This window comes from Hyperolius riggenbachi, chromosome 4 (assembly GCF_040937935.1).
Source record: "Hyperolius riggenbachi isolate aHypRig1 chromosome 4, aHypRig1.pri, whole genome shotgun sequence".
NCBI lineage: Eukaryota > Metazoa > Chordata > Amphibia > Anura > Hyperoliidae > Hyperolius > Hyperolius riggenbachi.
Genome location: NC_090649.1, coordinates 490266288 through 490292726, shown reverse-complemented (window position 1 = coordinate 490292726; position 26439 = coordinate 490266288). Strand labels below are relative to the sequence as shown.

At 48.0% G+C, this 26439-nt stretch overlaps 1 protein-coding gene across 1 annotated transcript in view; it reads right to left on the bottom strand.

The window, feature by feature from the left end:
• Positions 1–8999, bottom strand: part of PRKCE (protein kinase C epsilon) — a 484799-nt gene extending 475800 nt beyond the window's left edge. The window contains 1 exon segment of the mRNA XM_068233034.1: positions 8099–8999. Within this exon segment, the coding sequence (XP_068089135.1) occupies positions 8099–8446 (348 nt within the window). The 5' untranslated portion in view covers positions 8447–8999.
• Between the last annotated feature and the right edge of the window lie 17440 nt (positions 9000–26439).

The window sequence follows — 26439 nt, the reverse complement described above, 5'->3', positions numbered from 1 at the left end:
AAAAAAAAAAAACTCAATCGCTCATGTGAGAACACTCAGGCTCCCTGCACACTGCAAATCTTTTTTGCGATTCCGATTCCAATTTTCCCTGGATGCTATCAAAAGAAGAAGAAGAAAAGGGAAAAAAAAAAATAAATAAATAAATAAAAAATAAAAATCGTAATTGCATGTGAAAAATCGATTAAAAAAAAATCGGAATCAGAATCGCATGTAGTATGCAAGAGGACTTATAAAGGATTTGTTTCAGCGCTTTTGAAAACTCCTGCGATTAAAAAAAAAGAAAATTTTAAAAAAGCTCAAAACGCATATAGTGTGAAGAAGCCCTGTCTGTTATTAGTCTGTCCTTGCACAAGTGTTATTAGATGTGTTGTAGATTGTGAGAAGTGGTTTGCACAAGCGCTGATGGGAAGCAGATTGTAGTATTGCCACCTCTGTGACCACAGCCGGTGCTGGGAATACAGAACTCTGTCACTGCGGTCTCTGCATGTCCCCGCTGGCCTCCTGTACACAAGCAGGAAGATCCCAGGATAGGCCAGTATCTGACATGAGGATATCCTCCGCTCGCTGCAGCCTGGGTGACAATGGCAGAGGTGACAGTGGGACATTCTTCACATAAACCATCATTTCAAGACAACTCCGCAAAACAAAAACACTCCGCCCATTACGTTGTACAGAACACAATATTAAAAAGGTACCTGAACTGAGTAAAAATAATTTAAAACAAACACAAGACGTAGCTGCAAATCAGTATTATTTACTTACATCACCGTCAGTTTCATGGTCCTGACAGTTTCCTGTCTGTGAACCTCATTGCATTGAGGGAAATAACAGCAGTTTACAACTACCAAAAAAGCTAGCAGCAGCTACTTCCACTGGCATCACCTGCCAGCAGTAAAAATGTCACTATGTGATAAATGTCAGAATGTAAGGGCCCGTTTCCACTATCGCGAATCCGCATGCGTTGTCTGCATGCGGATTCGCATAGCCAATACAAGTGGATGGCCCTGTTTCCACTTGTCAGTAATCCTGAGCATTTTTCTGTGCGGGGGAAATCTGCACGGAAGAGCCGTCAGAATTTGCACCCCGCACACCGCTTTGCGAATCGCCGCAAATGTATTTAACAGGGAAATCGCGTGCAGTTTTGCCATGCGTATTTTACCGCGATTTCGCATAGAAACTAATGTTAAATCACACAGGCAGTGACATGGTTAAAAATCGCATAAATACTAACCTATGCAAAATCGAATGCGAAATCGTGGTAAAATAAGCATGAGGAATCGCACCCGCATGCGATTTCGTCAGCGGGGAAATCAGCGGCGATTCCGCACCGCACAAGTGGGAACGGGCCCTAACTCTGGGAGAGGAAATATTTTACATAACACTGACTAAACAATTTATACATAATTATTGTAAAAAATGAAGCACTTTTTTTATTACATTATTTTCACTAGAATTCCTCTTTAAGTCTTCCTTAAGGTGGCCACACACGATATAATTAAATGATCCGATTTTACAGTAATTCGATAAAAATGATCGTATGTCTTGAAAAACATCGAAAGCTTTTTTTCATTCGACTGAAAAATCCGATCGGATTTCCCGTTTTTTTCGATTTAAATCGATCCGGAATGCCAGATATTTCTCCAATTTCTACTTAAGATTGTATGGTGTGTGCTGGATTGTTAATTTATTAATATACACACCCTAGCAATTTTCTCTGAGTTTCCAATCAGTTTTATCATAATTGAGGAAAAAATTGAACATAGGTGTGTGGTACATTGGTCATATTTTTGAAATGTTACAATCAGTCAGAAAAATTGATTGCAATTCTTAAATTGAACGGATATTTAAAACAATTGTATGGTGTGTGGCCACCATTAGACACAGGGAAAATTAATCAGATGATATACGAGTACACTGATCAGCCACTACATTACTACCGCTGACATGACAATTGCATAACACTGATTATCAAAGCCGGATCATCCACTAGGCAATTCTTGGCAGCTGCCTAGGGCGTAGAGAGAGGATAAAAAGGGGCCCAGTGGATGCTAGCCTCCACCAAATCGAACAAAGAAAAAAAAAGCCAAAGGACCATCAGCGCTGGGCAAAAAGACGGTTACTGCGCCTGCATGGGATCGTGGTAGGTAAATAAATATCTACCTTGCGGTGTACAGGGGCTGTCAGCGCTGTATCCCAGAGGGCGAGGAGGATGGGGGAAGCCTTATTAGGATCCAGAGGTTACCGCCCAGGGGCTGTTTCTCCTTTTTTGTTACAGATTTTCTTCAAAGGATACCTTAGCGCTGTGACACATTTAAAAACGGGGAGGAGGGGGGGGGGAGCAGGCAAGTGTAGGAAGCTCTCCTCATTGCCCACCGCTCCAAACTAACCCCCCCCCCCTCCATCCCCCTCTGCTAGGGTTTATAGTGTTAATAAATGTTATTGACATATGCGACTGTCCTTATTGAGGCAAGCCACCTCCCCCTTTCCGATTTTAGTGTTAACTCGTTTTACACATCCCTGGGCGCCTCTTTTGCCCCATTGTGCCGTTATGGTTTATAGGCCCCTCGAAAATACTTCCGGGTCGGTGAGCATTGCGCAGGGGCTGACCGGCGACGCGCATCCTTGAACGCGCGCTCATGATGACATAGTGCAACTGCGCAGAGCCTCTCGATCAAGGACGAGCACCGCCGGGCAACACTTACTCACTGCTCACCGAACCTCCCGACCCAGAAGTATCTGAGGGCCTATAAACCATAACTGAGGAAAATAAGGGAGAAAGCGGGGAGCGGTGGGCATGAGGAGAGCTTCCTACACATGCCTGCTCCACCCATTTATAAATATGTCACATCACTAAGGTATCCTTTTAAGTGACACCGAAACGGGAAACAAAATAATATAATGAATTAATGACCATCAGTAGCAAAGAAAATAGTCTCATTTTTATTTTCAGCTATAGTTTTTTTTTTTGTTATAACATTGCATTATTCTCTAATATTTGCAGTTTACACACTACTCAGCGTTCTAAATTATTTCACAGAGCAGGCTAATGACCTTTTGAACTTTCCTCTGCAGAAAAAAAACTAAACAGTGCCAGACAGTTGAGATAATAAGCTTCAGAAGACAGAGCTCTCTGCGACTTTGAAAGTCGGAGAGTTCAGTGAAGCTCTTTTGCACAGATAAACTGGAGTTTAACGCTTCCTGTACTAGAAACAATGTTAGACTCGCATCTCTGCTCCTGATGTTTTATTTCTTAGCTGTACTACACATAGAAATCATCATACGTTTATTTTCACTTCAGATTCCCTTTAAAGCGGAACCAAACCAAACATTTTTATTTAATTAAACATATTTACTTGCACCATTCTGACACATACAAAGATAAACACTCCTTCAAGCCTATGAGCATTTCAGTGCATGCTTTTCACCCTCCTCTTTCCATAACTAGGGTTATACAGGTGGCAGCCATTACTTCTGAGCTTAGTAAGAGGTTTTAGATCATGGGTGTGTTTGTCATCAGCTACCCTCCCTCACAGGGGCGTCGTCTATGTGAAATCTCACACAAGCTGAGATCACCTCCCCTGTGACATCATCAGTAGCAGCCTGTGTTTTGTTTTTTTTATCTCCTCCACCAGTCTGCCGGATTCTGTCCCGACAATATGAAAGGAAGGGAGGGGTTCCTCCAATAAATGTAAAATACTTTATATTTGTCATCATGCAGCTGAAAAAAGGCTGCTATTTATCATCATAATTTAGAAAATAGATTTTATTTCTCAAATATAGTATTTTTAATTTGGGTCCACTTTAAGTGTGCTAGGCCTCATTAGCTTGCATTACCTTTCGGTAAAACAAGGTAACCGAACGCAATTGTAAAAGGTGCCTTCATGAAAGATGCTCAATCCCACAATGCATTGCAGCATGCTGTGTACGGGGCTGCGTAGCCACAGACCAGAGTGGCCATGATGATAAACACATGGGCATTACGGTTGGACCACAGAGGCTGGACCACAGAGGCTGGAGAACGAGGGCCTGGTCTGATGAGTCACATTTTCAGAATTCCCCAGATCTCGAGCCGATCAAACATCTGTAGGACGTGCTGCAGTAACACGTCCGAGGCACGCGGGCCTCACCTCACCCCTCACAGGACACAGGCGGTTCTAACGGGATGATCAGTGTATGGAGATGATGGCTGTGGACAACACCCTCTCTCTCCTTTCCAAGAATTCCCCCAGAATCCTCTCAGTCATGTCATCATTCCCATAGGTTCTGCGTCAGCAGATGTGGTGCTTATGCAGCTATACGGAGTCAACGGACAGAGCTTATTAATAATTACAGCACAAGGTAAAATCATGAATCTCTGAAACCAGCCATATGGCCCCACAGCAGCCAATCAAATCCTTCCTTCATTCTGCCTTTTCCAAAGCAGGTTCCCATGTCGAAGGGTCAACAGGTCAATGCAACCAACAGAGTTCTTCTATCAGCACAATATCCCAATGACAGCAATACAATAAATCACAGATAAAAGTACAGCACTGTATAAAGCCAGATGCCACCTATAGTAAATCATACATCAATTCTGCAGGCAGGTATTTTTGCCAAAACCATTTTTATTCACATGACATCCAAAAACATTTCACCATCAATTTATGAAAGCAGCAATCTGAACCTCCAACCTACTCAGCATGCGCACAGGATCCCCCATGATCCACAGGCCACTCCTCCTGCTCCAAGTAGATGCAGAATGCACAGGAGGAGAACCCCAGGATCCACAGGTCCCTCCCAGGAGATGCAGAGCGCACAGGAGGAAGAGCACCCCAGGATGCACAGGCCACTCCTCCTCCTGCTCCCAGGAGATGCAGAGAGCACAGGAGGAAGAGCACCCCAGGATGCACAGGCCACTCCTCCTCCTGCTCCCAGGAGATGCAGAGAGCACAGGAGGAAGAGCACCCCAGGATGCACAGGCCACTCCTCCTCCTGCTCCCAGGAGATGCAGAGCGCACAAGAGGAAGAGCTCCCCAGGATCCACAGGCCCCTCCTCCTCCTGCTCCCAGGAGATGCAGAGCGCACAGGAGGAAGAGCACCCCAGGATCCACAGGCCACTCCTCCTCCTGTTCCCAGGAGATGCAGAGCGGACAGGAGGAAGAGCACCCCAGGATCCACAGGCCCCTCCTTCTCCTGCTCCCAGGAGATGCAGAGCGCACAGGAGGAAGAGCACCCCAGGATCCACAGGCCCCTCCTCCTCCCAGGAGATGCAGAGCGCACAGGAGGAAGAGCACCCCAGGATCCACAGGCCCCTCCTCCTCCTGCTCCCAGGAGATGCAGAGCGCACAGGAGGAAGAGCACCCCAGGATCCACAGGCCCCTCCTCCTCCTGCTCCCAGGAGATGCAGAGCGCACAGGAGGAAGAGCACCCCAGGATCCACAGGCCCCTCCTCCTCCCAGGAGATGCAGAGCACACAGGAGGAAGAGCACCCCAGGATCCACAGGCCCCTCCTCCTCCTGCTCCCAGGAGATGCAGTGTGCACAGGAGGAAGAGCAGGGATGTGTGGCCGTGTCATTCCACACTAGAGGATTTCCTCCACACTCCAGCAGTAAAACAATAGGCTCAGGGACATATGTGGAAGGCATAGACCAGCAGCAGGGACGTGTGACAGTCACAGGGCTGCAACAGCAACAGAGAGGCTCAGGGACAGGTGTGACAAAAATCACAGTGCAGCAGGGACATGTGTAACAGGTATAGGGTGCAGCAGCAACAGAGATAGACTCAGGCACAGGTGTGACAGGCACAGGGGAGGCAGCAGGGACATCAGGGGCAGGTGTGACAGGAACAGGGGAGGCAGCAGCAGCAGGGACACCAGGGACATGTGTGACGGGCACAGGGGAGGCAGCAGCTGCGACATCAGGGACAGGTGTGACAGGCACAGGGGGGCAGCAGCAGCGACATCAGGGACATGTGTGGCAGGCACAGGGGAGGCAGCAGCGACATCAGGGACATGTGTGGCAGGCACAGGGGAGGCAGCAGCGACATCAGGGACATGTGTGACAGGCACAGGGGAGGCAGCAGCAGGGACACCAGGGACATGTGTGACAGGCACAGGGGAGGCAGCAGCAGCGACATCAGGGACATGTGTGACAGGCACAGGGGAGGCAGCAGCAGCGACATCAGGGACATGTGTGACAGGCACAGGGGAGGCAGCAGCGACATTAGGGACATGAGTGACAGGCACAGGGGGGGGGGGGGGGGGGGCAGCAGCAGCGACATCAGGGACATGTGTGACAGGCAAAGGGGGGACAGCAGCAGGGACATGTGTGACAGGCACAGGGGAGGCAGCAGCAACATCAGGGACATGAGTGACAGGCACGGGGGGGGGGGGCAGAAGCAGCGACATCAGGGACAAGTGTGACAGTCGGGAGGGGGGGGCAGCAGGGACATGTGTGACATACATGGGGGGGCAGCAGCAGTGAAATGTGTGACAGGCACAGGGGGGGCAGCATCAGGGACATGTGTGACAGGCATAGGGGGCAGCATCAGGGACATATGTGACAGGCATAGGGGGCAGCATCAGGGACATATGTGACAGGCATAGCGGGCAGCAGCAGGGACACCAGGGACGTGTGTGATAATCACAGGGCAGCAGCAGGGACGTGTGTGACTATCACAGGGCAGCAGCAAGGACATGTGTGACAATCACAGGGCAGCAGCAGGGACATGTGTGACAAATCAATCACAGGGCAGCAGCAGCAGGTACACCAGGGACGCGTGTGACAATCACAGGGCAGCAGCAGGGACATGTGTGACAATCACAGGGCGGCAGCAGCAGCAGGTACACCAGGGACGTGTGTGACAATCACAGGGGGCAGCAGCAGGGACATGTGTGAATCACAGGGGGGCAGCAGCAGAGACACCAAGGACATGTGTGACAATCACAGGGGGGCAGCAGCAGGGACACCAAGGACATGTGTGACAATCACAGGGGGGACAGCAGCAGGGACACCAGGGACATGTGTGACAGGCACAGGGGGGCAGCAGCAGGGACGTGTGTGACAATCAAACGGGGCAGCAGCAGGGACGTGTGTGACAGTCACAGGGCAGCAGCAGGAACATGTGTGACAGTCACAGGGCAGCAGCAGGAACATGTGTGACAATCACAGGGGGGGCAGCAGCAGGGACACCAGGGACGTGTGTGACAATCAAAGGGGGGCAGCAGCAGGGACGTGTGTGACAATCACAGGGGGCAGCAGCAAGGACGTGTGTGACAATCACAGGGGGCAGCAGCAAGGACGTGTGTGACAATCACAGGGGGCAGCAGCAAGGACGTGTGTGACAGTCACAGGGCAGCAGCAGGAACATGTGTGACAGTCACAGGGGGCAGCAGCAGGGACGTGTGTGACAGTCACAGGGCAGCAGCAGGGACGGGTATGACAATCACAGGGGGCAGCAGCAGGGACACCAGAAACATGTGTGACAATCAAAGGGGGGGAAGCAGCAGGGACATGGGTGACATTCGCAGGGGGGCAGCAGCAGGGACACCAGGGACATGGGTGACAATCGCAGGGGGGCAGCAGCAGGGACATGTGTGACAATCACAGGGGGGCAGCAGCAGGGACATGTGTGACAATCACAGGGGGGCAGCAGAGACATGGGTGACAATCACAGGGCAGAAGCAGCAGCAGGGACATGTGTGACAATCACAGGGCAGCAGCAGGGACACCAGAGACATATGTGACAATCACAGGGGGGCAGCAGCAGAGACACCAGGGACATGTGTGACAATCACAGGGGGGCAGCAGCAGAGACACCAGGGACATGTGTGACAATCACAGGGGGACAGCAGCAGGGACATGTGTGACAATCACAGGGGGGCAGCAGCAGGGATATGTGTGACAATCACAGGGGGGCAGCAGCAGGGACATGTGTGACAATCACAGGGGGGCAGCAGCAGGGACATGTGTGACAATCACAGGGGGGCAGCAGAGACATGGGTGACAATCACAGGGGGGCAGCAGAGACATGGGTGACAATCACAGGGCAGAAGCAGCAGCAGGGACATGTGTGACAATCACAGGGCAGCAGCAGCAGGCTGTCCCCATCCATCTCTTACCCAGTCCTCGAAGTGCCGGCTGCCGTTCTGCAGCAGATCCTCGAATTGGATGGTGCAGTTGGCCACGAAGTCGTCGTAGCCGATAGGGGAGTCGTGGAAGACGGCCAGCTCGATCTTCCTGCCGTTGCAGACGTCGGTGGAGAAGTCGTCGTGCCAGGCTGGGCTGTTGGTCTTGGGCTTGGTGGAGGTCTGTCCGATGCGGGAGTCGTCCACATTGACGGCGATGTAGGGGTCCAGCAGGAAGGTCTGTGGCCGGGGACCCACCGCATGCCGCAGGGACCACGCCGTGGGCTTCAGGTTCAGCGCCTCGCAGATGCGGATCTTCAGCAGGCCATTGAAGACCACCATGGCGGCGGCAGGAGGGAGGGGGGTGCACGGGAGCGATCCACCTCAATCAATGGAGATCCAGTGCGATCTGCTGCTCTCTCCCTGCGACACCCACTCAATCCTCGGCCGATTTCTAACGGAAAACAAGGGGGACGTCCTCCTCCTCCTCCTCCGCCTCCTCTTGCAGCTTGCAAGGGCTCTGGAGATCCTCATGTAATCCCGGCCGGGGTGGAGGGGAGGGGGGAGGTGGCTGCGGCGCCTGCTGGATCTCCTCTCTCTCTCTACCTACCGCCCGAGATCCTCCATGCAGCAGATTGCAGCCGCCGCTGTCCTCCACTGCGTCCGCGCTCAACCAGCGATGGCCAAGCGTGCAGCGCCCCAGCGAGGGTCATGAGCCTGCAGAGGCTGGAGCTGAGGCTGGCTTCCCCCGGTGGATGGGCTGCCTGGCTGCTGCTGCTGCCAGAGAGAGGATGGTTAGCACCAGCCCAGCTCTCCTCCCCTCTCCTTGTAATGCAGGAAATGCACGGATAGACGTCAGAGTGTGTAATCCAGGCCAATGGAGGCTGCTCAGGCACCTAGCTCTGGGGACGTGTGGAGGCTGCCATTACTGCAGCAGGCAGGGAGGGGTGCTCTGATCAATGTGTAAGGAGGGGGGGGGGGGGGGGTACCCTCTGTGCGCCTGCAAAGGTGGTCAGGCATGGAAGTGCTGATAGTCACATGATGTTATTATTTATTTAGTATTTATATAGCACTCACATCTTCTGCAGCACATTACTGAGTACATAGCCATGTCACCGACTGTCCTCAGAGGTGCTCACAATCTAATCCTACCATAGTCATTAACTAATGTCCTACCATATTATTATGATGTATTTATATAGCAGGGACATCTTCTGCAGCACTTTAGGGCACATAGTCATGTCACTGACTGTCCTCAGAGGAGCTCACAGTCTAATCCTACCATAGTCATAGTCTAATGTCCTACCATATTATTATTATGTATTTATATAGCACAGACATCTTCTGCAGCACTTTACAGAGTACATAGTCATGTCACTGACTGTCCTCAGAGGAGCTCACAGTCTAATCCCTACCATAGTCAGAGTCTAATGTCTTACCATATTATTATTATGTATTTATATAGCACTGACATCTCCTGCAGCACATTACAGAGTACATAGTCATGTCACTGACTGTCCTCAGAGGAGCTCACACTCTACTCCTGCCATAGTCATAGTCTAATGTCCTACCATATTATTATTATGTATTTATATAGCACTGACATCTCCTGCAGCACATTACAGAGTACATAGTCATGTCACTGACTGTCCTCAGAGGAGCTCACACTCTACTCCTGCCATAGTCATTAACTAATGTCCTACCATATTATTATTATGTATTTATGTAGCAGTGACATCTTCTGCAGCACTTTAGGGCACATAGTCATGTCACTGACTGTCCTCAGAGGAGCTCGCAATCAAATTCTAATGTAGTCATAGTCTTTTGTCCTACTATATTATTATTATGTATTTGTAATCAGCAGTGCTGTATCTTGTATCAGTGTTCATATTTGATGTATATCATTGTCTGTATCATTATGTATCCCTTGTTTGATTTCTTACATTGTACAGCGCCACGGAATATGTTGTCGCTTTATAAATAAATAATAATTTATATAGCACTGACATCTTCTGCAGCTCCATAGTCATGTCACTGACTGTCCTTAGAGGACTACAGCAAAGTCCTTAGTATCCAGCACCAGTGGGGGTCGCCTGATGCTCGATACATGTGCTTGCTGGTTGCTTCAGGAGACTGGACATAGATTTATACAGAGCCTGCATGCAACATTAAAATAACGTGATCAGTTACAATGCAGCACTGTGAACAGGCCCATAGAATTATATGGACATTGATTTAAAATGCAGGACTCTTCTGCAACGCAACTGAGCCCTCTGAACTAGTCCCATGTAGACATACAGGCAGCACAGTGCCATAGTGGTTAGCACAGGTCACTATCTGCGTGGTGTTTGTATATTCTCCAGGCGTCTGTGTTGGTTTCCTCTGGGCAATCCAGTTTCCTCCCACATCCCATGAACATACAGATAATTTAATTCGCTTTCCCTTAATTGGCCCTAGACTACCACTATGGTAGAGACTAGATTGTGAGCCCCTCTGAGGGACCAGAAGAGACATGACTATGTACTCTGTAAAGTGCTGCAGAAGATGTCGCTATGATGGTATATAAATACTAAATCATAATGCAGATCTTCAGTATTGGGTTTAATTTTTACTAAAAGTTTAGGCGTAAAAGAAGTTGATTGCTGGAATCCAGAACATCTATCATACTGCCAGCTAATGTTCCCGCTGTCACACTCTAAGACCCGGTTCACACTTGCGTTTTGATAAAATACCGGTGGCACGGGTCCGTTCCGGTCCGTTCTGAGAACATCCGTTCGCCATCAGGAGGCCATCAGGAACTGGTCAGGTCATGTTCAGTTTTCATCCGGATCGTCTTCCGTTCTTCATGCGTTCTGGATCCGTTTCCGTTTTCAAAGAGGGGCCTGGAAGGTCTGGAAAAGCGCTGGAGTCCTTCTTGGAGAGAGCCTGCTGTGCGGACATCATCCTCCTCGTCCCGCGGGGCCTGCGTCTGGATGGTCGGGTCCTTCCTTGTCCTCTGCTGTGTTCTGGGGCGGCTGTGGAGAGACTGGGGGCTGTCCGGCGCTGGGTACATCCACATGGCCGCCTGCACCATAGAGAACCCCACAGGAAGTGGGATAGGATGTCCGGCTTTCATCCGGAAGTGTGTTGTGCACTTCCGTTTCTCCTCAGTTGCTGTTGTGCTTGATTTCTTGTCCGGATCCAGTCTGGCGGAGGTGGACGGAGGACCGGTCCGGAAAATTGGCGCATGTTGGAAAATTCCAGACCGTAGGCTAGACCGGATCCGGAGGAACGGACGAGTGCGCATGGGTCCATTGATTAACAATGGACCCCTAATCGTCCGTTCCGTTTGCGGACCTTGCAGTCCGGATGCGGTCCGCAAAACAACGCAAGTGTGAACCGGGCCTAACCCAACACACTACAGAAAGAGCCTGATTGGCCAACACATCTCCAGTGGGGATATCACATTATAAATAACCCAACAAAACATGTTCCCATTTAAAAAAAAAATGGTACAATGGGCCTAATACACGTAATATTGTCACGCACAGACAGCGCACAGCAATATTGCCCCTACTACCGGCTGTGTACCACAAGTTGCACTCTTAGCGCGACCTGCCGTACTCGAGTGGTGCAACCGTTGCTACGGTAGCATTACCATTAGTGACGCTCCTTATCATAGCAATGGTCACGCTACTCGAGTACCGTAGGTTGTGCTAACTCGTGGTACACAGTGCCGGTAGTGAGGGCAATATTGCTGTGCGCTGTCTGTGCGTGACAATATTACCGCAGTTATATATGTATGAGGCCCAATAAGAGGTATAGCTGTAGCAGAGAGAGAGAAAACATTTGGATAGTTATTATTTCCTTCAGGCAATGCTCTCAGCTGAAGAAAACTTACCCACAAGCCTTCATCTATGAATATATTTAGTTAGCTTGCTGCATCCTTCTGCCTGCTAACTGTATTATTGGTTTATAAAGCATCCATATCTTACAGGGGGCTGTAGAATACAAAATCTTAAAGGACACCCGAGTCGAAAATAAACTAATGAAATAAACGATTGTATCTATCTTCCTTCTCCTAAAAATTACTTTTTAAGATATTCCACAGTTTTATGTTTAAATCTACTTTTTAAGTTTTAACAGGTTTATTGTTTTTGCTCAGTGACACATTCATTGAAGTATGCCAGAGCTAAAATCTGCAAACTATTGACCCTTTTAATCTCTTTCCTGCTCTCAGAAGCCATTTTCTGCTAGGAAAGTGTTTTATAGTTGGAATTTCTTATCAGCGAGGGTCACACTGTAGTCACTTCCTGTCTGAGTCAGCACTGAGTCAGCCACTTACATACCTGATATTTAACTCTTTCAGGCAGAGAAAGAAAAAAAGGAACACAGCATAGTTATTTGTGTGCTTGGCACTGTACATACACATGTCTATCTCATCATGTCACATGTCACTTCGGGTATCCTTTAAGACAGGTAACCAGGATGGAGATGGATTAAAGCTAATGGAAGGCAAAAAAAAAGCCTTCCTGCACCTTTTACGGTCCCTGCGTTCCAGCGCTGGTTCCTTCATTTGAATCCGTCACAGCGGTAGGCTTCGGGAATCTTTGGGAGCCCGGGTTCTCCTGAAGACAGACGGCTCTGTACTGCTCTGTGAGTGCGCGAAAGAGAGAGCTCTTGCACATGTGCAGTACGGAGCCGCCTGTCTTCGGGAGCACTCTGGGTCCTGAAGACTTCCGGAGCCTCCTGTGGGGGCAGAGAGCATTATTCCACCTGTTACCGTGAGAGGAACAGGAAGGCTCTATAAGACCTGAGCTTTCCCTCTCCTTAGGTAAGTATCTGTATGAATTTTTTTTTTCCATTAACTTTAACCCCCTTGGCATTCTGATTCTTTCCGGATTTTGGGGTCTCAAAGCGTTGCACATTTTTTTGCAATGCTTTTAGATCCTAAAACCTGGAACTAATCATGCTGCTAAGGATTCTGCGGCAGCTTAGCTCTCACTCACCTCCCTGGAATCCAGCGCTGCAGCTTTCCCTCCGTCTTCCGGGTGGTGCTGTAACCCTTTAGTGAGATTGCCGGCTGTCGTCATGATCGGCGATCTCACCGAGGGGAAGTAGAGCCTTGGAGGAGAGGAAGTAGAGTGGTGGCTGAAGTCGGGATCCCCCGGGAGGTGAGTTAAAACGCCCGCTGAGCGCATTGCTCTGCATAGACCTCCAGCGGCTACCATGAGTTCAGCTCGGGGTTACCGCTCCCGGCTTTTCTTTGTTCACCCCGAGCTGAACTTGTGATTACCTCTAAGGACGTTAGGATGTAATGCGGCCTTAGTCAACATAGTACATTTGGGGTCCCCCTTGTGGGCCACTTGGTAAGCTGAAGTGGAGAGAGGTCAGAGAAGGTGGCAGGTGGGCACCTTGACACCCACTAGGCCCCAAGCACCTGCCTAGGTTGCCTGGTAGATAATCCTGTTCTGAACATGGGCATACAAAGGCAGTACAGATCATTCCCAGTAATACACCTTGTACTATATACAGTGTATATATTTATGTAGAAACCAAAATGTATTCTAAACTTTTGACTTTTTTAAAGTAGACCAGTTCTTTCCAACACTGTTGCAATTTAAGTTCCCACAAATGTGCGTCGCTAATAAATTTCCTGGCTTGAGACTTCACCTTAGCCTCAGGGGCGTAGATATACGTACCTCACCACGATCGCTCACTGTGTGCATGCGCGCTCCTGCACATGTTCTCATCCCCACCCATTTGTACACTGATCGGTGTTCCCAAAGCCGAAGAAAGTGCCTGTAATCAATGGTCGCAGGAATCAGGTGGACATTAACAGAGTGAAAGTAAAAACTTAAACTCATTACTTCCTGTGTACTGTATACAAAAAAATTCTAAAAAAAAAAAATCCTCAAAATTCGGCAAAAGCAAAGTCTCTCCCCCCTCAGGCATGCCGATTAGTTGAGACTTCAGGTTGCCTGATTTCCAAATAATGGGGACTCTGCTTTGTTATTATAATGTACTAGCTGGTGGCCCGGGTGTGTATTTGGCTGTGTTGGCTCCTCCCACTTTTTCTAACCCTAACACACAATTACTGAATCACTCAATGACCAAGTTTGTGAGCTTTACGGTCTTTGGCATCAATAATTTGCATTGAAATGAAACAAATCTGATTGGCTGTTTGTGACCCCACCCCCTTTTCTGAATTTGAACCTCAGTCACCCAATGAGCAACTGTCCCAGGTTTGAGGCTTGTGCCATTAACCGTGCAAAAATGGCAGCAATGCAATATTCCCTTTGAAAATCAATTGGTGAATTTTGATTGGCTTTTGTAGGCTCCACCCATTTTCTGAATATTAATCCCAGTCACCCAGCGACCAACTGGGCTAAGTTTGAGAACCCTGCCATTAACAGTGTAAGAATGGCTGCGGTTTACATTTTCCAGTGAAATTTGTATTTATCTCCGCCCACTTTTTGGTTATGGGGATAAAAAGTATCTTATATGTTATTCCAGGTAATGTACTATGTGTGTGCCAAATCTCATTCATATCCGTTCAGCCATTGTTGTGTGATCGTGTAACAAACATCCAAACTTTCACATTTATGATATTAGTGAGATAAATGCGCAGTGATAATAGTGATTGCATTCCTCCTGTCCTGGCGGCGTGTCTGTTGCACCGTACCGCTGTGTGTCAGCACAGCCACTGGTGTTCAGCACAGCAGATAGTGACTCCCTTCTATAATGGCATCTGTATGGGAAGACTGGCAGTTCTCGGCCTGAGTGGCTCGGATATCAGGGCAGCTCCAGTTCTCTTTCACTTCTTAAATAGATACTTAGTTACTTCATCGTCCAGGTATGGCGTTTCCTCTGGCCGACTATAGCTCGGCCCTGATCTGCATTACATCATGGGAAAAATAACATCGCCTGATTTACTTCTGGGTCAGCGATCAGAAGCGACCCAGAAAGTCTGGCCCGCACTAAGTGCTGTTCCTTAAAGAGAACCTGTAACAAAAAAAATTTCCCCTGGGGGGGGTACTCACCTCGGGAGGGGGAAGCCTCAGGGTCCCAATGGGGCTTCCCCTGTAGCTGCAGGCAATCCAGCGCTGGCTCCCCCGAAGCATGCCGCAATCCTTCCTCGACAAGCCTGACAAGCGCTGATTTATTTACCTTTCCTGGCTCCAGCAGGTGGCGCTGTTGCGGCTCTCGGCACGGAGATAGGCGAAAGTAGCCGAGTGGGCCGACAGTGATCGGCTATTTCTGCCCTACTCCGAGCGGAGAGCCGATACTGCGCCTGCGCTGGAGCCGGGAAGGTAAATATTTACATCCCCACTGTTTGGGGAGCTTTATCACCGCCGCCATGGGACCAAGGAGGACAGGGGGAAGCCTCGATAGGATCCGGAGGCTTTCCCCACCTGAGGTGAGTACCGCCCAGGGGAGGTTTTTTTTTGTTACAGGTTTTCTTTAAAGAGAACCCGAGGTGTGTTTAAAGAATGTTATCTGCATACAGAGGCTGGATCTGCCTATACAGCCCAGCCTCTGTTGCTATCCCAAACCCCACTAAGGTCCCCCTGCACTCTGCAATCCCACATAAATCACAGCCGTGCTGTGAGGCTGTGTTTACATCTGTAGTGTCAGTCTCAGCTGCTCCCCCGCCTCCTGCATAGCTCCGGTCCCTGCCCCTGTCCCTTCCCTCCAATCAGCAGGGAGGGAAGGGTGGCAGGCGGGGACTGGAGTTCTGCAGGAGGCGGGGAGAGCAGCAGACTGACACTATAGAGATAAACACAGCCAGCTCTGACAAGCTGTTTGTCAGCAGCGTGGCTGTGATTTATGAGGGATTGCAGAGTGCAGGGGGACCTTAGGGGGGTTTGGGATAGCAACAGAGGCTGGGCTGTATAGGCAGATCCAGCCTCTGTATGCAGATAATATTCTTCAAACCCACCTCGGGTTCTCTTTAACCACTTAAGGACCGCAGTCTTTTCACCCCTTAAGGACCAGAGCCTTTTTTCCATTCAAACCACTGCAGCTTTCACGGTTTATTGCTCAGTCATACAAGCTACCATCTAAATGAATTTTACCTCCTTTTCTTGTCACTAATACAGCTTTCTTTTGGTGATATTTGATTGCTGCTGCGATTTTTACTTTTTATTATATTCATCAAAAATGACATGAATTTTGGCAAAAAATGATTTTTTTTTAATTTCTGTGCTGACATTTTTCAAATAAAGTAAAATTTCTGTATACATGCAGCGCGAAAAATGTGGACAAACATGTTTTTGATTAAAAAAAAAAACATTCAGTGTATATTTATTGGTTTGGGTAAAAGTTATAGCGTTTACAAACTATGGTGCAAAAATTGAATTTTCCCATTTTGAAGCATCTCTGACTTTTCAGACCCCCTGTCAGGTTTCATGAGGTGCTAGAATTCCAGGATAGTATAAATACCCCCCAAATGACCCCATTTTGGAAAGAAGACATCCCAAAGTATTCACTGAGAGGCATGGTGAGTTCATAGAAGATTTTATCTTTTGTCACAAGTAAGCGGAAAATGACACTTTGTGACAAAAAAAATAAAATAAAAAAAGTTTCCATTTCTGCTAACTGGTGACAAAAAAAATGAAATCTGCCACGGACTCACCATGCCCCTCTATGAATACCTTGAAGTGTCTAGTTTCCAAAATGGGGTCATTTGTGGGGTGTGTTTACTGTCCTGGCATTTTGGGGGGTGCTAAATTGTAAGCACCCCTGTAAAGCCTAAAGGTGCTCATAGGACTTTGGGCCCCTTAGCGCACCTAGGCTGCAAAAGAAATGTCACACATGTGGTATCGCCTTACTCAGGAGAAATAGTATAATGTGTTTTGGGGTGTATTTTTACACATACCCATGATGGGTGGGAGAAATATCTCTGTAAATGAGATTTCTTTTGATTTTTTTACACACAATTGTCCATTTACAGAGATATTTCTCCCACCCAGCATGGGTATGTGTAAAAATACACCCCAAAACACATTATACTACTTCTCCTGAGTACGGCGATACCACATGTGTGACACTTTTTTGCACCCTAACTGCGCTAAGGGGCCCAAAGTCCTATGAGTACCTTTAGGATTTCACGGGTCATTTTCAGGCATTTATTTTCTAGACTACTCCTCACGGTTTAGGGCCCCTAAAATGCCAGGACAGTATGGGAACCCTACAAGTGACCCCATTTTAGAAAGAAGACACCCCAAGGTATTCCATTAGTAGTATGGGGAGTTCATAGAAGATTTCATTTTTTTTTCACAAGTTAGCGGAAATTCATTTTTATTGTTTTTTTCACTAAGTGTCATTTTTCACTAACTTGTGACAAAAAATAAAATCTTCTATGAATTCCCCATACACCTAATTGAATACCTTGGGGTGTCTTCTTTCTAAAATGGGGTCACTTGTGGGGTTCCTATAATGCCCTGGCATTTTAGGGGCCCTAAACCGTGAGGAGTAGTCTTGAAACCAAATGCCTCAAAATGACCTGTGAAATTCTAAAGGTACTCATAGGACGTTGGGCCTCTTAGCGCACCTAGGTTGCAAAAAAGTGTCACACATGTGGTATCGCCATACTCAGGAGAAGTAGTATAATGTGTTTTGGGGTGTATTTTTACACATACTAATGCTGGGTGGGAGAAATATCTCTGTAAATTAAAATGTTTTGATTTTTTTTACACACAATTGTCCCTTTACAGAGATATTTCTCCCACCCAGCATGGGTATGTGTAAAAATACACCCCAAAACACATTATACTACTTCTCCTGAGTACAGCGATATCACATGTGTGACACTTTTTTGCAGCCTAGGTGCGCTAAGGGGCCCAACGTCCTATTCACAGGTCATTTTGAGGCATTTGGTTTCTAGACTACTCCTCACGGTCTAGGGCCCCTAAAATGCCAGGGCAGTATAGAAACCCCACAAGTGACCCCATTTTAGAAAGAAGACACCCCAAGGTTTTCCGTTAGGTGTATGGTGAGTTCATAGAAGATTTTATTTTTTGTCACAAGTTAGTGGAAAATGACACTTAGTGAAAAAAACAATACAAATCAATTTCCGCTAACTTTTGACAAAAAATAAAATCTTCTATGAACTCGTCATACACCTAACGGAATACCTTGGGGTGTCTTCTTTCTAAAATGGGGTCACTTGTGGGGTTCCTATACTGCCGTGGCATTTTAGGGGCCCAAAACCACGAGGAGTAGTCTGGAAACCAAATGCCTCAAAATGACTGTTCAGGGGTATAAGCATCTGCAAATTTTGATGACAGGTGGTCTATGAGGGGCCGAATTTTGTGGAACCGGTCATAAGCAGGGTGGCTTCTTAGATGACAGGTTGTATTGGCACTGAAGTGCAGGAATGTTCTCAAATCATGACCTGGACATGGCAATTAAGTCGTACCAGCAGTGATCAGAAAAAAATTTTCTGTCACTGCGGTGGGGCGGGTGAGGGTTTGGCCGGGTGATCAGAAGCCCGCAGGGGGCATATCAGGGCCTGATCTGATGGGTAGCAGTGACAGGTGGTGACAGGGGGTGACGGGGTGGTTGATAGGTGATCAGTAGGTGATTACAGAGGAGAATATATGCAAGCAATGCACTGGCGAGTTGATCAGAGAGGGTCTGGGGGGCTAATTGAGGGTGTGGGCGGGTGATTGGGTGCCCGCAAGGGGCAGATTAGTGTCTGATCTGATGGGTAGCAGTGACAGGTGGTGACGGGGTGATTGATGGGTGATCAGTGGATGATTAGAGGGGAGAACAGATGTAAACAATGCACTTTCGGAGGTGATCTGAGGGTGGGTCTGCACACAATCTGAGGGTGTGGGTGGGTGATCAGGTGCCCACAAAAGGCAGGTTAGGGTCTGATCTGATGGGTGGCAGCTAGTACTGTCAAGCAGCTAGTATCTCCCTCTGTGCATATAGGGGTGCTATGCATATGACCCTGTCGGCACTCTCTGCCGTGGGTTCATATGAATTACGTTCTCTGCAGTGCGATGGGGGTGGAGTATCACAACGCAATGACCTGGTGTCAAAATTAGTCTAAAGGGGGTTGTAACATCCAAAAAGAAAACCATGTCAAAAAGTAGTGCACAAAAAATATATGTAATCCCCGTTTTTAACCACTTTGAATCCAGACCCTGTTTCCCCCTTATAGACCAGAGCAGTTTTTACATTTTAGATATGTCCCTATTTAATCAGCAATAACTCTATCCCTACTTATGACACCAAAATTAAATATCTATCGTTTTTTATAGAAGATGAAAAATTATCTCCTAGGAGTAAACATGGGTGAAAAGGTTAATTGCATATGGGCCCCTGTCTTCAGAAAACAGACCAGAAATAATGACCCTTTGAACTTTCCTGCAGGAAAACTCTATCTCAAGCTGTCTCTCACCGTTTCTTGGCTGTTTAAAGAGAAACCGTGACCAAGAATTCAACTTTATCCCAATCAGTAGCTGATACCCCCTTTCTCATGAGAAATATTTTCCTTTTCACAAACGGATCATCAGGGGGCTCTGTATGGCTAATATTGTGTAGAGATGGCCCGAACGGCTCGCACGCGAACTTATTCGCACGAACTTCGCTGGTTCGCGGTGAACCGCAAACTATATGCGAGTTCGACCCGCCCCCTATACTACATCATTAGGGTCAACTTTTACCCACTACCTCACAGTCAGCAGACACAGGGCAGCCAATCAGGCTACACTCCCTCCTGGAGCCCCCCCTTATAAAACGCAGGCAGCGTCAGCCATTTCACTCACTCGTGTGGCTGCAGTAATTGGAGAAGGGAGAGAACCTGCTGATATAGGGAAAGCTTAGTTAGGCTCTTGTGTTAGGCTTGTTAGGTTGCTCCTTCTTGCTGATACTGATGCTAAAAAGCACTCCTCATCCTCAACAGCTCTTTTGAGAGCTAATGTTGTTCTTGTGATCTATTTTTTTTTTGTGTGTGTGTCCCACAGACACTTGTGTTGCATATACAGCCCTGTCAGTCAGTCACAGCTGCTGGAACTTGGCCCCTTGGTAATTCCTACTGTGCCACCGCCAGGCCCAGCACATTCAGTGACTACCTGTGTGTGTGACAGCTGCACATTTGTATTACCAATCACTGCATACCAACCTGTTCAGTGCACCTACCTACGTGAGTGCACGCAGTGTTATATACCAGTCAGTCGCTGCACCTGTTCACGGTACCTGTGTGTGTGACAGCTGCACATTTGTAATACTAGTCATTGCATAATTGTTCACAGTACGCTGTTTAATATACCAGTCCGTGCATACCTGTTAACTGCACGTGTGTGACAGCTGCACATTGTATTGTAATACCAGTCACTGCATTGTAATACCAGTCACCAGGCGTCACAGGGGGCTTGTGCTGCTCAACTTCCCCGTGGTATTGTTCGTCGCTGGGGGGAGGAGGAGAACTTAGCTGACATCACTGAGGAAGAGCAAGAGGAGATGAATATTACGTCTGCATCCAATTTTGTGCAGATGGCGTCTTTCATGCTGTCCAGCCTGTTGAGGCTTGAGGGACCCCCGTATAAAAAAAACTCAAGGGGAATGAGCTGTACTGGGTGGCCACGCTACTAGACCCTCGGTATAGGCACAAAGTGGTGGAGATGTTTCCAAATCCCCAGAAGGCAGAAAGGATGCAGCACATGCAGAACCAGCTGTCAACTATGCTTTACAGTGCGTTTAAGGGTGATGTCACAGCACAACGGATTAAAGGTATCACTGCCAGTAATCCTCCTCCCATGTCCACGCAGGCAAGGACAGGACGCTCTCGCGATCTCATGGTGATGTCGGAACATGCGGACATTCTTTAGTCCAACGTCTTGCCTTAGCCCTTCTGGATCCACCCTCCACCAACGCCTCGACCGGCAGGTAGCCGACTACCTGGCCTTAAGTGTGGATGTAGACACTGTGTGCAGCGATGAACCCTTGGACTACTGGGTGCGCATGCTTGACCTATGGCCAGAGCTGTCACTATTTGCCATCCAACGTCTGTCTTGCCCTGCCTCAAGCGTCCTGTCAGAAAGGACCTTCAGCGCAGCTGGAGGCATTGTCACTGAGAAGAGAAGTCGCCTAAGTCACAAAAGTGTTCAATACCTCACCTTTTTCAAAATAAATGAGGCTTGGATCCCGGAGGGCTACTGCCCGCCCCAAGACTAAGTCAGTCCCCACACACAGTATCTCTGCCTGCACGCCGTGTGACTGGCTGCCCCAAGACTAAGTCGGTCCCCACACAGCACCTCTGCCCGCAGGCCGCATGACTGCCTTCTCCGCCACCACCAACAGGGTCCAGGACTTCAGGCGGATTCCTAAATTTTTAAGGCCGCTGCTAGCAGCGGCCGCTATAATAATTTTTCTGGTGCGTGTACATGCCTGCCTAATTTTTTTGGCTGCACTGCAGCTGCAACAACAAAACAAAAAGGCATGTACATGTGTCAATTCCCCTTTGTGATCGTTATCTTGCCGCGGTGAAGGGGCTTGCGTATCACAATGAAGCAATGACCGCCAGCTATATGAGAGTCTCGGGGGGGATTGCACACCCAAGATAATAAGGTTGTTGCTTCATTGTGGACAGACCAAATTCAATCAACTGGACAGTCACTGTTGTTCTGTCATTCAGCTACCACAGCCAGGTGGCCATATGGGCTTGAAAACCGCCACGGCCTGCACTCTGGCCATGGTGCGCACCAGTCCAGCACAGCCGTCACTACACAGACAGCTGTTTGCGGTGCGTTACACAGTGAGTTTGGTGTGTCAGTGTGAAGCAGTACTCTAATTACACTCCGTGATTGATGTTTACACATGCAAGATGTTTTGAAGCACTTTAGGCCTGCAATTTAGCATGCAATGTGATTTCTGCCCTTACAACGTTGCTGTGCATCAAATCCAGATTTTTCCCCGGGACTTTTGGCATGTATCCCACTCCTCCATGCAAAAACTCAGATGTTAGACCACTTAAAACATCTTTTCCATCACTTTTGTGGCCAACATTAGTGTTTCTAGTCGCCTCCCCATTGAAGTCTATTACAGATCGCGACAGTTCGCGCGAACCAAACTTTTTTGCAGAGGTTCGCGTTCAAGGTTTGCGAACCGAAAATCGGAGGTTCGAGCCATCTCTAATATTGTGGTGAAACCCCTCCCACCAGAAACTTTGAGGACCATGGTACTCCTGGCAGTTTCCTGTCTGTGAACCTCGTTGCATTGTTGGAAATAGCTGTTTACAGCTGTTTCCAACTGCCAAAAAAGCAAGCAGCAGCTACATCACCTGCCAGCAGTAAAAATGCTACCATGTGATAAATGTCAGAAAATGTAAATCAGGGAGAGGAAATATTTTACAATGGGCAAACACTGACTAAATCATTCATACAGAATTATTGTAAAAATGAAGCACTTTTTTACTACATTATTTTCACTGGCGTTCCTCTTTAAGTGCTGCAGAAAACAGGACTGTATTTCACCTAATGGGTCAAATAGGTCAGAGAAGCTCTTTTGCGTAGATAACAAAAACTGTGCAATTCTTTCTGTACTGGAAACAATATAAGACTTTTCTTTGCTACTAATGTTCTAAGTTTTAGCTGTATTACAAATGCAATTAATTATCTCATACGTTTATTTTCACTTTAAAGAGACTCTGTAACATGAAAAACATCCCCTGGGGGGTACTCACCTCGGGTGGGGGAAGCCTCGGGATCCTAATGAGGCTTCCCACGCCGTCCTCTGTCCCACGGGGGTCTCGCCGCAGCCCTCCGAACAGCCGGCGACAGAGCCGACTGTAGCTTCAATATTTACCTTTGCTGGCTCCAGCGGGGGCGCTGTGGCGACTTTCGGCACGGAAATAGACGGAAATACCCGATCTCCGTCGGGTCCGCTCTACTGCGCAGGCGCCGGAAACTTGCGCCTGCGCAGTAGAGCAGACCCGACGGCGATCGGGTATTTCCGCCTACTTCGGCGCCGACAGCCATCAGAGCGCCTGCGCAGGAGCCAGGAAGGTAAATATTGCGTCACCGCTGTACGGAGGGCTACAGCGAGACCCCCGAGGGACGCAGGACGGCGTGGGAAGCCTCATTAGGATCCGGAGGCTTCCCCCACCCGAGGTGAGTACCCCCCAGGGGCCGTTTTGTCGTTACAGTTCCTCTTTAAGTGTGCTTTAAATTGATCACATAAAAGGACTGCAATGAAATATTTGTGTGTGTGGTCAGCATAAGGTATCTCCCCCTCAGCAGAAGGTCTGATGTTACCAGTCGCACAAGGTGGCTCTCCAGGCATCTCCAGTGGGACATTAGAAGAATTGGCGCCGTTGGGTCCAACCATCTGAAACGTGGGGGTCCAGATGGTTTATCCATCCACTCCTAATAACGTGATGTAATTAGCTCTTCCAGAAACTGCTATTTCTGTCTTACTGTACAATTCCCCCTGGAACACAAGTTCAAACTTGCAGCAGTCACAGGACAGGAAGGAATTTGCTTATTGAGGCCGCTGGACAGAGCAGCATCTGCAGAGAACAATGTGACTGTATCACAGTCCTGGCTAGCAGAGAGCAAGGCTTCAAACCCATCAACAACATTATTGTACGGAAAGAACCAGCAGCCAATCCGAACGTTCTGTCATTTCCCAGCCTGCTGCAAATTAACGGAGACTCGGATCAGTGCAAAGGCCTAGTTCGCACTACAAAGCGCTTTTGCGATCGCTTCTGTGAAGCGTTTAACTGGTGTTTTTTTTTATGCAAGCAATTTTGTGTGTGTTTTTGATTTGTGAGTTGCAATTTTGTGTGTGCATACAAACAGGTAGTGCACTCTAATGCTACGTACACACATGCGACAACGATCGTTCGTTGAGGACGACGAACGAACTTTTAATTGACGAAAGAACGACCGAAGTAAAGTTTTAGTTGTAAAAAGTGTGTAACGATCACATCGTTAGAACGAACGTTACACCACGTAAAAGCACTTAATGCGCCTGCGCATAAAATTGTAAAGTTCCTTGGAGAAAAAATGAAATACGCATGTCCAGCCTGGTACGAACGATCGTTTCCAACGATGTACCACTTTTGCTAACGATCGTCGGTGGTAAAAATCCGCCAAGACAGAACTTTGTTTTGTAGCGATTTGCCTCGTTCGTCGTTTGCCTTAATAGTCGTTGGTTCGTTTTTTGTAACGATCGTCGTTGGTAAAGATCGGGGAACGATCGTTACAAACGACTATAGTCGCATGTGTGTACGCACCTTTAGACCCAAAATTTGAACGTCTTTAAAAGCCTGAAAAAACACACACAAAATCGCTGTTTAAAGCGATTTGCAAATTTTCCTATAATTCACATTGAAGTGCAATCGCCCAGAAAATGGTGCAGGACCCGCGATTGCGATTGGAAAGAAAGCCCATGTGAGAACACTCGCATAGGATTTCATTACACAAGCGTTTTTACAGGGCTTTTAAAAACACTAGCAATTAAACAAAAAAAAGCTCAAAACGCTCATAGTGTAGTGTACCAAGTGTACCAGCCTTAAGAGAACCCGAGGTGGACCTTCGGGGGGTAGATGGTAAACAGAGGCATGTTCTCTGCCTAATGACATGGCTCTGTGTCCCCCAACCACCGCTCTCTGCCCCCCTACCGCCGCCATGCTATAGCCCCCCCCCCCCCCCCCCCCCCGAGTTTAGAGACAACTCAGAGGAAAACACAGGGGAGAGGAATTCCCTGTTCAAAACTCCCGCCAGGTGCGTTCCTGCAGGGTTTCCAGCTCTCTTTCCCTGGCCACGCCCCCTGCCGCTCCCCCGCCTCCCTGCACGGGAGCAGCGGTTTTTGCGGCTACTTGATCCTCTCAGTCTGGTAGCTTACTTTTTTTTTTCATTTTTTTAGCCCACCTCGGGCTAATGAGACAATGATATGTTTAGCTCCACCAGAATTCTTCCAAGCTTGGGTCTTGTTTGACCACCTTATTACATAAAGTATTTAATTATTATTATTTTTTTATTGCTATTGTTTTAATCTGTCTATAGTATGAAGTACCAGTTTGGGGTAATTTTTTCTGTTTTCTGCTTTCTAGTCACTGTATTGATTTACTTTGGTAGTTAGTGCGAAGGCGGACACGTATATCCTCGAATATACTGTAAGTCGACCTAATATTTGACCCTCTTCAGCTGTAATTTTTTATTGACTCAAGTATAAGTCTACCCAGCAAAGTTAATGGCTGCAGTTGGGGACCAGGAGGGGTTTATGACTGCACTGCATACAGTATTGCGGCTATTAACCTCTCCTGTCCCTTAAGTGCAACGAATACCTCCTTCAGGCCCACAAGTGCTGCAATTATTCCCCCTGCCCCCTCCTGAAGTACAGTATCTTTCTCCTTTTCCTTGTAAATTGTTGTGGTCACACCTGTGTTTTCTTGTCATTTCCTTTATCCAAAAAGTATCACTTACCACTGTGTAAATTGCTGCAATTGGGAATGTCACCATTAGTACACACAACTCAGTGTGATCAGTGTTGCCTGTGACTCGTGTATAAGTCAACCCCTATACTTTTATTCAGTGAGTCAGACCTACATTTTCAGACTTATACTCGAGTATAAACAGTATACTATGTGCTAGACAGAGTATGACATTTTAGTAAACCACTTTTTCTGGTACCTTGAAGCTTACTATAAAGGAATTCTGCTGTATTTAGCTTGGTATTGATTGAAATAGTCATATTTCCACTTACAGAGAGCCCGAGGTGGGCTAAAAAAAAAAAAAAGGCTACCTGATCCGCGAGGCTGAGCGGATTAGGTAGCCATAAAAACCGCCGCTCCCCACCACTCCTGTGGGCCGCACTGGCCCACTTCACTTTCGAGACCTCTGGGTCACAACGCTGCGCTGAGAGACAGTGTGTCTCATGCAGGGAGGCGGGGGAGCGGGAGGGGGCGTGGCCAGGGAGAGAAAGCTGACCAATGGCAGCTCTGGAAACCCTGTAGGAACGAACCTGGCGGGCGCTTTAAACAGGGAATTCCTTTCCTTAACGTTTACCTCCGAGATAGCGACAAATGTTGTCGCTAATCTCGGGGGCTATAGCTTGGCGGGGGGGGGGGGGGCAGGGAGCAGCGTCTGGGGGACACAGAGGCACATCCGGAGGCGGAGAACAGAGAGCTGCCATATTTACTTTCTTTTAAGCAATACCGGTTGCCTGGCTGTCCTGCTGATCCTCTGCCCCAATACTTTCAGCCATAGCCCCTGAACAAGAATGCAGCTTATCAGGTGATTCTGACATTATTGTCAGATCTGACAAGATTAGCTTCATGCTTGTATCTGGTATGATTCAGACACTATATTCTTCGGAACCTACACTGAGAAGGATGTGGA